The sequence below is a fragment of the Melanaphis sacchari genome, unplaced genomic scaffold (assembly GCF_002803265.2).
Source record: "Melanaphis sacchari strain LSU unplaced genomic scaffold, SCAv2.0 Contig287_pilon_pilon, whole genome shotgun sequence".
Taxonomy (NCBI): Eukaryota; Metazoa; Arthropoda; class Insecta; order Hemiptera; family Aphididae; genus Melanaphis; species Melanaphis sacchari.
The window spans coordinates 54,137-67,435 of record NW_020271159.1 but is presented as its reverse complement, the minus strand read 5'-3'; the positions used below and the strand labels follow the sequence as shown (position 1 = coordinate 67,435).

The window sequence follows — 13,299 nt, the reverse complement described above, 5'->3', positions numbered from 1 at the left end:
TAACGCATAACATGACCGTCAATCTTTCTTTAGACTTTTTCCCAGAAGTGCAAATTTAATTTTTAAAACTTAATGTTTTATTAGGAAGAATTTTATAAAATAATCCTGTTTCATCTGCATTGTAAATATTTCGTGGCTCATTAGAAGAAATTAATTGTTTGACGTTTATACGCCATTCGTTCACTATTTCCGTATCAACCGATTTACTCTCACCGCAAACCACTTTAAAAGAAATATTGTAGCGTGATTTAAATTTATCAAGCCAACCATTTGACGCTATAAAATTTCCCCATTCAAATTCTTTACTTACTTTCTAAGCCTTTTATTTAAGTATTGGTCCACTGATTGGAATATTTCTAGCACAAGCTGCACAAACCATTCGTATACAACTTCGTTGATATTGCCTAATTCGGTTTTACGACGTTTTATAGTTTTCATTTGATCATTACCGTGGGATTTCCATAATTTTAAAATCGTTTCTCTGTTTTTTATTAAGTCGGTGGCTTGAGTTCTTCCTATTCCAAATTTATCTGCAAGAGTACGTGCACTCACATTTTCTTTTTGGTAAAAATCTAACAATTTGATTTTTTTCTGCTAAAGTTAGATGTTTTCGTTTGGAAGCCATTGAAATTATAGGTACGTATTTGACGGGCGCACTAAACACACTATAGGCGCACTGAACACAAATGACAAAATACACAGTCACGTACATTTGTGCGCGAATTCGGCGACAACATTTTTATCACTAATGGGACAATATTTTATTGCAAAAACTGTGATATAAAAGTTTCCGGTGAAAAAAATTCAATGTTTCTCAACATGTTGTACGTGATAAACATATAATGAGTATAGAAAAAAAAAAATCAACAAAAAATCTCAAACTCTATTAAATGGCCCGTCGACAGCATCAACATTTAACTACGATCTTTGCGATGCTCTATTATATTCAAATATACCACTTTATAAGCTATCTCAACCGTCATTTCGAAAATTTCTTGAAAGGTATACAAATAAAATCGCACCAGATCAATTAACAATGCGTAAGAAATATGTTATAGAATGCTACGAAGAAACAAATAATAATAAAAGAGCATATGCATCTGAAAAGAAAATATGGGTATCAATCGACGAGACAACAGATGTAGCATGGATAGATAGTAGCTGGTCGTTATGTGGCAAACGTAATAATAGGTACCTTGGAAATTGACAGTCCAGGTAAAATATTTCTTTTAAATTCAGAAGTTTTAGATAAAGCTAACTACGCTACAATAATTCGATTATTTGATAAATCGCTTTTAATTTTATAGCCCGAAGGGGTTAGGCATGAAAATATTTTATTATTTTTATCGGATGCCGCACCGTATATGGTAAAAGCTGGCAAAACTCTTAAAATATTAATTAATTCTAAAATGGAACACATTACTCGTGTAGCTCACGCATTGCATCGAGTATGTGAGGAAATTAGATTACAGTTTCCAAAAGTTTATAAGCTGATTTCTAATATGAAAAAAAATTTTTAAAAGCTCTTTCTCGAGTACAAATTTTTCGAAGTGTTGCACCAAATATTCCTTTACCTCCAGAGCCCATACTCACAAAGATGGGGTACATAAATCAACGTGACAATTTATTATTGTGAACATTTTTCTTTAGTAAAACGTGTAGTTGTGGAATTGGACGAAGATGATGCTATTTCAATAAAAAAAGTTCGTGATTTGATAAACGATTCTAATCTGGAATGTAATTTAACATATATAAAATAAAATTTTAGTGCATTAACCAGTGCTATTTTGCATCTTGAAAAAGCAGGCTGTCTTTTGTCTGAGTCAATTAAAATTATATTGGATGTAAAAATACAATTGATAAATCACAAAATAAAATTGGTAAAGCCGTACAATTAAAAATGAAAACAGTTTTAGAAAAATATACTGGATTTAAGTCAATATATACAATATCAAAAATTTTGAACGGTGAAGAAGTGTTAAAATTGGAACTGCCAGAAGATTTAAATCTCGATGATATGACATATTTGAAATTTGCTCCTATAACATCAGTGGACGTAGAGAGATCATTTTCTTCTTACAAAACTTTGCTCACTGATAATCGCAGATCATTTATATTTGAAAATTTGAAAGAGTCTCTAATAGTACAATGCAACAACAGAGATGTAATTAAATAGTATGTATTTATTAACATCATATAATTTTTAAATTTTCAAGATTTTGCAATTAAAATAATTTTTTGATTAACAAGTTGACTGCCGGAGTATTTTTACCGAGTTGTCCTCACACGCCAAGAGTACCAATACAGGTACTCACTGGTTTCGTCACGTACGCCATCGTATTTTTGGACATATTTACACCACAGGCCTTGGGTTTTTTTTCATATTTCTAATAATTTTCTTATCTTATAAGCTTATTGATATAATTGTATGTTTATTTAAAGAAAAATAAACCGATTCCGAACGAGTACCAGTTATGGTACTCAATGCCTATAAGTATAGCCCTATTACTATTGTCATATTATTTTCTAATTCATTTCACTTTGTCTCGTTGTCAAGTGACGACGTACGACATATTTTGACGTATATTTAAAACACAATGGAGAACGATGAAATCATTAATGCTCTAAATATGTCATTTGATGAGGATTTATCTGATTGTGGCGATGATTCGGATGCAGACCCCATCTTAAGTTTTGTATGTTTTTTATTATTATTTATTTATGATTTAGAGATTTAGGTATTGATTGGAGCAGAGGGGTTTAATATAAATAAATATTTTTCATGTTCCTATTTTATATTTTAAAATGTCATATTATATTACTTGGTGTCAATCATAGAAAATAATATAAAAATAAAATCACATTGCAATAATTTTTTTAAACAATATTACCAATTAATGGAAATCATACGTTTTGAAAAAAAAACTTACTATACCTTTACTTTTATTGTATAGGATTCTTCAAGTGATGATGAAGATAGTTGTATACCACACGAGCCAATTAATATTTTGTCTAATCAAATTTCATCTACTTTTGGTCCAACGAATAGTAGTAATACTTCATATCCAATTTTCAATCCTAATGACGAGCCTTTTGGAATTAACCTGGATATAATAGAAACACTTTCTACCGGGTCCCCATATGATTTTTTTTGTTTGTTTGTTGACGACGATATTTTAAACTTATTGGTTTTAGAAACAAATAGATATGGTAACAGTTTATTGTCTTCAGCCCAACGGCCATCATCTAGACTCAGGGAATGGGTAGAAACAGATATTGTAGAAATGAGGACATTTTTGGGTATCATCATGTGGATGGGCTCAGCCATCCATAGCGTCATATAGGAGCAAAAATTAAATTTATAAATCTAATATTCCTAATAATAATTATATTACATTAGATGTGTCTTGATAATTAATGAGCATCTATGAACTAGCTTATAATAAAACAATGATAATATTTACAAGGGAAACTGTTTGTAAGATAAGATTGCAATGGTAACGTTTAGCAACTTTGCATTGTGTAAAAAATAAACACAATACATAATTATTGGCAGTAGTGTAGTACACGTAATAATCAAATCTGAAATTTTAATAAATGTGTTCTGTGTAACGCGACTGTGAACGAATAATGACAACTTTGGCGACGGAGACGACTTCGACGGTGACGGAGGCAACGGTGGAGCTTTCAAATTCAGATTTAGCAGACCGATCGGCGTCAACGGTTGCATCGGCTACGTCATCGTCGTCCGTGGCGGCAATGGAGGTGGATGTAGTTTCCGTTTCGGCGCAGATGTCCGAATCGGACGAGATCGTGAACATTTCCCGGGCGATCCGTAACGCTCTGGAATGCCCAATATGCCTGACGCTGATGTCGATAATGTCGTGCTATTGCCCCAACGGTCACGCAGTGTGCGAATCGTGCATGCTAACACTAGTAAATATGAACAACACCCAAGAAAAACCCTGCCCACTGTGCCGAACGCCGATGATGCAATCGTTGAGCTCGTCGGCTGCGGTCGACAAACTGACCGAATTGGCTCGTCTAGTGAAGGTGAAGTGTACCTACGCACCCTACGGGTGCACTGAGCTGATTTACGTGCGATACGTTAACGAACACGAGTCCAGATGTCCGCACGTGCCGAACGTTGCGTGCCAGGTGAATGCGTGCCAGTGGCTTGGTATGTACGAACAGCTGTACGAGCACGTGTCCAACTCGCACCCTGGCGTCGCCATCCAGACTTCGGTAAATAATATTTGAATATCGAAACTATTCTACATTGCTAACCCTCCTTATAGCCGCTATAATACAAACTCATCAAAACCCACGATCTCGCCCGAAGTTAAATATGCCTTACGAATATTGCGTAAAACGCGCTATTGACGGGAAACGGGGTTTTCGTTTTCTGAACATTATTTTCTTGTCGATTTTTTACGCGACACGATGATAATTGATAATATATTTCTGTTATTCGCACGGTGTAAATAATAGAAATAATATTATAAATTAAATGACGTATTCTCGAATGTTTTCAGGCAAACCGGCTGAACGTGACCAACGTGAACGATATCACAACGAATCGGAGACGGACATACTTAGTCCGATCAACATATGGCATGATGTGGGTGCTGTTGTCCCGAATCTCTCGATCGCGCATCCAGACAGCATTATTTTTGGTGAAAAATCAACCGCTAGAATCCGATAATAATCACGTCAACTTGTTGCCAACGAACATCGTGTACAGAGTCACGTGGTTCGACGCGAATGATCGATCCCGGACTAGGAGCAGGACAAAAGGGGTCAACTGGAGCACGTCCTTAAAGCCGGACAGTCAGAACTTGTCGCCCAACGCATACACGACGTCCCGATCTAGGTTTGGTCGTATGGAGATAAATTGGTATAGGAGTTCGAGATACAATCGAAATCATATCTCAACTATACAGTGATTCGCGAAAAATTTCGTTTTATTTTTTCTTAATTAGTACGTTGTAGTCGGTTTTGTATCTCCTGCAAATCCGGCGGATATCATTATCTTTTAATGTAAAGACTTAGCTAATACGGTCTTTTTTTTGAAGCCCTCACACAAGGTCGACACCGTCTTCATTATCTACATTTTGTATGCCGCATACATATTTATAATGAGTATTTTTTCGTGTACCTCTAATTACATCAACCAAAACAACGCAAATGGAAATTTCCAAGTATCAACTATTATTAATTAAAATTGAACAATACCTATTATCTATTTGATACTTCGATCTATCCTTTAGTTCGTTCAAAGCGTCCCGCATTCTCTTTTCTCCTGCATCATTCAAAATACAGTATACAGGAATGTTGAATGAAGTGGATATTTTAAATGTTGACCGACTTCAACGCAATTATAATTTGTTAAGTGATACAAAAATAAATCAGCCAATAGTAAGTATTTCATATAAAAGAAAAACCATTGAAAACTTTGGTTTACAGATTTATAGCCAAAAATAAATAATAATAATTTTAAAAGAGTTATAAAAAAAAAAAACTGAACATACTGATGGTTTAACTACAAATGATTTTTTGTGGCTAGAAAAACAATTTATAGAAGTAATTATTAATGTTCAATTTTTTTTTAACTAGTGATAATCCCGCATTTTTACAACAAAAAAAAAAACTTATAAATTTCAGAATAAAATGAGTATCCACTTTTATCAAACATCAATTAGATCAAAAATTGTATACTTAACTGGAGAAGGGCGAAGCAAGTGATCAAATAGAAGAAATATATATATATATATAATGAAATTTATTATTAATAAAATTAAACAAATATTTAAAAAAAAAAACGTTCCAACCTAATGGGAGTAGAAAAATTGAAAAAAATAATTTTAGATGATATCTCTTCTATAATTATATATTTAGAAGATGTAATGAAACATGTATCTCTGATACATCTCTGAATGTATCTCTATAAGTTCAAGTATAAACCATTTAGTAAATGAGCTAAATATAATCTAGAATGACTTATAAAATATTTCTTATGCTCAAATTTTTTATCCCCATTAGTTATTGTAGATTTTTTTCAAATATTTCATATTATTGCGCAATAAGTACATCATCATTGAGTGCCTTCTTTACTCGCGTTTCTCTGTTTGTGTATACTCATGATATCTTTCTTATATCATATATACTTATGACAGCTGATATAGATTGTATATTTGTATATTTCGACTTATAATAAAAAAAAAATATTATTTTATAATAAGATTTAGTAAATATGTATAATGTATACATATACTGGTATATGAAGGCTAATCCAAAATCAACTTCAGATGTGTTACAATTATTTGCATACGTGCACTTCGGTGACGTGTGTCTGCATTTCGCAACCAGTATATTATTTTTTAATAATTTGCCAAGTTTCAACCGTTTTTGTTCAGTATTTTTCCGATAGTTGCCGTTTTAATATGGAGAATACAATTTTATCTTCCGCCGCCTGTGAGGTACAAAGTGTAATTCGCTTTTTGCAAGCCGGAAGAAATGATGCAACTCAAATTCATCGTCGGTTATGTGCTATTTACGGCAATACAGTTATAAGTGATGTTCAGTACGTAATTGGTGTAGACAATTTAAAAACGCACGCACAGATGTGCATAATGAAGGGGGCTAAGGGCGCAAATCGATCATGACCGAAGACGTGGTTCACCAAGTAACCATTTTGTTCGAGAAAACAAGCATTTCACAATTTAAGATCTTGCGACAAAATTTTCCGAAATTTCTCGAACTACTTTATACAGAATCGTATCTGAAATTTTGGGTTACTACAAGTTCTGTGCCGTTGGGTCCCAAAACAGCTCACAGATGTCCACATAACCCAACGTGTCAATTCAGGAAAAATATTTCTCGAACATTTAGAAATGGAAGGTGAAGAATTTTTACTACAAATTGTGACTAGAGAAGAGACATGGTTCCAGTATGTAAATTTATAAATTAAAGAACAGTCAAAACAATGGATGCACACTCATTCCTCTAACTAGCCAAAAAAATTCAAACAAACTTTTTCCAATCGAAAAATGATGGTCACAGTTTTTTGGAACAGTAAAGGCATATTGTTGACCGACTTCATGGAACCTGAAAATACAATAAATGCAGCGGTTTATTGTGAAACTTTACGTAAGTTAAGAAAAGCAATCCAGAACAAAAGACGAGGAATGCTTACCAGGTGCTTCTGCATAACAATACGCGACCACACACTGCTGCACGCACAAAAACTTTAGTGGATGAGTTCAATTAGGATATTTTTGATCACCTTCCCTACAGTCCTGATTTAGTATCAAGTAATTATCACTTTTTTCCAAAATTGAAATCATCCATAGCATCTCAACATTTTGGAAGTAATGAGGAACTTATGAACTCAACGTACTGACGGTACTGTTTTTTAATAAGGGTATACAAAAGCTCGTCACACGTTATCAAAAATGTATAGATTTAAACGAAGACTATGTAGAAAAATAATTTATATTTTAATAAAACTATTCTGTGCAAAAAATTAATGTTTTGGTTTTTTTTTTTTTTAATTTTTTCACTTTGAAGGTTAATTTTGGAATAGCCCTCGTATGTATAATAAATACATATTACGGTATTTCGAATTAAACAAAACTGAAAATTTTTAATATAAAAATGATTCTCTGCGGTAAGTACTTGAATAATATTAAAAAGTTAAGTTACCACAAAACGTATTACACATGTACAAAATTGAAAGCTGAATAACACACTTAATATTCATTGGATCATATTTAAACCAAAACCATAAGATTTGTCTCGTCCTTCTATCAAAGATGAATTAACATCAAGTTAACTATGTTTCTTCTTAGTTTTTTAAAATAAAATACCATTTTTCATGCATGAATTATAAAATACGTTTTTGTTTTCTTAATAAAAAAAAAAAAAGTGTGTGTGTTAAGCCACTTACCAATCACTACAATAGTATGATTTTATGGTGTCCACACGATGATAATTTTTATCACTATCATGAAATTTCCTATCAAATTATTATGTACGCATGATAGTACGAGAGAAGCTTTCGTGATAGTTTGAAAGTCAATATCAATCTGGTCACATGATGACAATCTCTTGATAGTTGCTTTTACGATAGTAACTATCGCGTTTTACTATAATCTTGCGACTGCGGCTTTATAGTATATGATAATTTTACAGCTACTCAGTCACCGAAAAACGGGCTCTATCTTTCCTCGCCTGGCTTAAAATCACTTTCTATCTATTAGTATAAGATCTATGGTAACGACCCATCACTAATGCACACACACTTTTTAGAAGGTCTACCGTCTCTGCTTGTTTTCCGTTATCGAAGATATAATTTTTACTTAAGTATTTTAAAATTCAGTTTAATTACCTAACAAACATCATGGTATTTATTTCAACTGTCCATTTGTTACAACAAGACCGATTAGAATTACCTAGATTGCTTTATAAGCAGCAATAAAAATTATAAGGTATGTTGAAATTTTGGATTCTGAACGGAGTGATAAATGTATTGATTTTACAATGATGTGTGTGTTTTTTTTTTTTTGTGTCTGTGAACAGCATAAGTAGTCCAAATAATGCTTCAATTTCAAACTTCGGGGGTGGTTTCCGATGGCAAAGTGAATATACTTGGTGCATTATACAGGTAAAAAGTAAACATTTTCCAACAGTTTTCAAAAAAATCGAGAAAAACAAAAAAAAAATGACGAGAAAACGGAAATTTCTACGCAAAACAAGTTTTTGACCAAATCAATTTTTTTATATGGTTGTAATTCAAAACTAATCACTGTAAATACTTGAAATTTTCACCAAATGTTTATATTAGTTATTAGTGTTATCTATATACAGTTTAATTTATAGACCACTGAAATTATCGATTTTTATGAGAATTTTTTTTTGAAGTGTCAATAAAAATATGTTGGATGACCAAAAAATTTTGAAAATTTAATACAAGGTTCCTTATGAGTTGTTCTTATTGTAGCTAAAAAAAAATTGAAAATCTTTAGTCACAATTTTTTTTTATAAACGTTTATAGTTCAAATATTTACGAAATCTATCGAAAACACTAAAATTTGTAAGTAATTTTGAAGTTGAAAATCATAAAATTTTTTGTGTTTATAACTAAGGATTAAAAATAATACACTATGTTTTCCCTAAGTTTTCCTTCAAGTAGCTATAGTAAAAACTCGAAGCATCATTATAGGAAAAATTTATAGCTATTTATAGACAACTGAAATTTTCAATTTTTCTGAAAAAAATTTTTTAAGTGTCAATAAATTTTTTTTGGCCCACTCAAAATACTTGAACATTTAATACAAAGTTCCTCATAAGTTATTCTTATAGTGATCAAAAATGTTTAAGAATACATAAGCACAATTTTTTTTTATTAGCATTTGAAGTTCAAATATTGACAAAAATTCGTCAAAACCATGCAAACTATTGTGTAGGTATAATTCATAAAAATTAATAATTAATTGATTAACCATGACTTTTTCAAATGCGTCCTAATTGAAAAATAAAATATTTGTTTCAAAATAGAATGTATGATAATATTTAAATATAATATATCCTAGACTGATAAATCATCTCCGTTCAGAATCGTTTTTTGTATACAATGATACCTATTATTGCATTCAAATTTAACCTACTCTAGTCCGAGGTTCACCCCACCCCCTAATGTACAGCGGTACCCACTTGCCCGCTTTTTTTTAATGTATCGTCTTTTGTTTTTTTAACAACCTCCGATATAAGCAGAACGAAGCAGAACGAGTTAGAAAAGTATTAAATTATAATAATTATTTTTTTTATACTGTATTAGGTACAGAAATAGAAAATTTTAATAACATTATGGACATATCTACTGAAGAATTTAAAGACAATTTCATTGCATAATGTCGAGGTGAAAGCTTATTAGTAATAAGTTATTACTATCTACTTATACGTCTATGTGCTCAAAATTATATATTAAAGAATACGAACTCGTTTGTTTTTTTCGTTTTATAATAATCCATCAAGATACTTAATTTTCATAATGCAAAATCAATTCTGTTTTGTTAGGTTTAAAACTAAAGATAATTGACCTATTATAACATTTTAAGATAAAAAAAATCACTTAAGGCATCCCATTGGTTTTTATGGAAAATTTAATTTTATAATTAATGTAAACTTATAACTACATTAAAATATGTAATACTCATATTCGTTTTAAAATTTTAATATCAATATAACTCTTTTTCACTAAAATCTAAAAATGTTTTTATTATTTTTACATAATCTTCAGTATTAATTTTTTTGCTTTGGATTTTATGCATATACAAAATTTATTACTGAGATACTACTACTATGTAATCCTTCATCTATAATTAATTATAAACCTAGATAAAATATTTTTAAATAAAATAGTTCTTATACAAGGATTTTGTTTGTTAAACATGTACTTATGTATCATCTATATATAATTATAACGTCAATCAATTAATTTAAATTAGTTTATAATTTTTTTAAATAATATTTTAATTATTCTAAGGTATCATATCCTAAATTGCCATTGTTTTCATGCAAATTTTTAGAAAGTGAAAGGGAATCCATCCAAGTTGACGCGGTTCAGCGTAATATCCGTTTGAATTCAAACGGCTTTTACGCGGAAAACCGGAAAATCACTTCTCTATCCAACCACCAGCCGACGACAGATGACACCGACGCACAATAACGGCGTCGGAACGTCTTGACCGCCGACACCGCGAACCGGTCCTATGACTGGAATCAGTTCTACCCATCGAACTACACGCGATAATGCCTCTGCCACGTCCGTACAGAGAACCTACATTTTTAAAAGATTTTCCTCGTTTTAACTTGGAGTCTTCTGTTATTTTATTTTTCATTTTTCTAATTAACGGAAAATTACTTTACAACTAACCGAACCTGTGTTATTATTTTCAATATCTCCCCGTCACTCCTCTAACACCAGGTTCGCAACACGGTCCTTAGCAACTGTAAGGCGCTCTGGACGAAAATGATACCTCAGAACACGGCCCTCAGAACTCTGTTCCAGAAAGTCGGAACTCTCGAAGTCATCTCCGAGAAGACCCGCAGCCCTGGGGTCAAAGAAGCCATCACGGAGCTTCTCTCTATGGTTTCCTAGATGAAGGCAGGCAGGAACCAGGTTGTGCGATCCTTCAATGAAGCGTTGTGCAGTGTCCAGAAGTTGGAGGCCAACGCCAAGCATCTCCGGACGGTTCTCACCCTCGATCAAGTACAGAACAGAGAGGAAATCTCGAGTAGTGGTGTGACGACCAAAGACGCCACCACCAATACCGATTATTAAGCTGGTCGTGTTTGTCGATGACGTCGCGGCGGTAGCCGTTGCCTACAACGCGCAGCTGATATAAGATAAAGTGAATTAAACACTTGTTGACATTGAACGATGGATGTCTTCCAACAACCTCGAAATTGGCCCGGACAAATCAAAGTGTGTGATGCTCACCAAAAAACGCGCCTTTCGTGAACCCGAGCAGTTCATCCAGGGCCTAGTGCAGATGGCCATCTACCGTCGTGGCTAAGAAAACCGTACGGCTGACCTCCAGAAAACCCACAAAATTATCGTCGAGGCCAAGGCAGCTGCAACAACCAGCAGCCGCTAAGACGGCAAGTAAGCCTAGCTTCGCTGGCTCCAGGGGACCGAAACCGTCACTCAGAACGCTTGGAGCACCTCCCACAGCACCGATAAGGACAATGACAGAGGCACAGCAGGCGAGGAACAAAAAAAAGTTCCTCAAGTTGAAGGAAAAGAGGAAGGCTAGAAAGCAGTCAGCGAGTCCAAACGCCAACCTCTAAACCTGAGACCGCCAGCAAACCTCCGTACAAGTCGGCACCGGTGGTGACGATGGAGGTGGATCCACCGGCATCAGAGCGCAAAACACTGCGCCGGAACAGCAAAACCAAGCCGCGGACCCGTAAAATATCTCCAAGGACGCCTGGTTAGCTGCGCCACCACTGTCGTTCAAGAAGGTACCAGAAATAGAGTATAACAAGCCATTCTTCACCCCGGTGGGGTCCCCAAATTAACCTTAAAGGGAAATGGTTACGCGAGCCTATCTCAAGCTCCGCCAAGAAGTAATGCAAGCCGAACCACACCTCGGAATACACACACCGGTACAAGTCTAACCTGTGTGGCGATTTGGCGGGAGAGTATGACACGGTACGCAACGGTCGCCGGTACAAAATACAGGAACCGCAGCCACCGGCTACACTATCACCACCACCACCACGGGTAAAGACGTAATATCGTCAACTCTCCCACCTACGCCGTAAAGGCCTAGGTGGGGCTGGAAGACAAATCGCGCTAGACGAGTATCGGGCGTGTGCATCAAATTCTCATGACCGGCTATCCGCGGTCAAACTATTTTACACACCGCCTTAACCCCGTCACCCCGGACCTGCTCTGCCAGTAAGTGAACAAGCCGTACGAGGAAATACCCTTTCACCTCAACCAGCTGATGACGAGGCATGGTTGTTTCAACTGATTCCAGGGGAGAATCAACCGTGCACCGTCTAGCGGATGTTCCCACTGCGGATCACCCGGCGGCTACGGCAAGGAAGTCGACAACGCCTTCCACACCCTCTTACACTGTGAAGCGTACAGGGGTCACCGGGAGCGTTTAATCGACGCAATCCGACCCTTCGACCCGGGCGGACTAGTACCCAGAATGCTGAAGAGTCCGGCTAGGTTGGTAACTGAGAGGTGGTGGCTCGATTCGCGAAGGAGAGTGCTGAGCGGGACAGGTAGTTTTGGCAGGGGGTAACTCCATCCAGGCGTCGGTAAGTCAGGCGAACTCGGCGCCGGCCGCGCCGTAGACGGCAAACTTCCGTGGTGACTGCGAGGCCCCGGAGCGAAGCGCTGCCGAAGTCATAGGAGTCGTGTTAGGGCAGTGGTTCTTAACCTTTTTCGAATGACGGAACACTTAATATTTTATAAGATTTTCGCGGAACACAACTATAAAATAAAATAGTAGTACATACATTTTTAATTTTTTAATATATTAAACAATGAATGTATAGCATAAAATTGTTTGCATGTCATACATGTTAGTGTTAGTCACTAAAAAATAATAAAATTATAAAAAGAGTTTAAAAAAATTTAAAAATTAGAAATTGAATACTTTGTATGAGATATTTGTGCCTGATTTTGAATAGCATTTATTTTGTTTATAATGAAATAGGACATAGGTTAAAATTGTATACCTATACCTAATGCAATTTGAAAATGTAACGCGGGCCAGA

The 13,299-nt window shown here is 34.7% G+C and overlaps 1 protein-coding gene across 1 annotated transcript; it reads left to right on the top strand.

Annotated features, from left to right (window-relative positions):
- The first annotated feature begins 3,630 nt into the window (after positions 1–3,630).
- On the top strand, positions 3,631–10,729 carry LOC112595576. Its single transcript, XM_025340827.1, has 4 exons — positions 3,631–4,245; positions 4,536–4,905; positions 6,805–6,953; positions 10,547–10,729. The coding sequence occupies exons 1-4, from the start codon at positions 3,631–3,633 to the stop codon at positions 10,727–10,729; spliced, it is 1,317 nt and encodes a 438-aa protein (XP_025196612.1).
- Positions 10,730–13,299: the final 2,570 nt, after the last annotated feature.

Coding starts and splice junctions, on each gene's coding strand:
- LOC112595576 (XM_025340827.1), top strand. CDS start 3,631: ATGACAACTTTGGCGACGGAGACGACTTCGACGGTGACGGAGGCAACG. Junction 4,906..6,804: donor GGAGATAAATTGGTATAGGA/GTTCGAGATACA, acceptor GGTTACTACAAG/TTCTGTGCCGTTGGGTCCCA. Junction 6,954..10,546: donor AAGAGACATGGTTCCAGTAT/GTAAATTTATAA, acceptor AATTATTCTAAG/GTATCATATCCTAAATTGCC.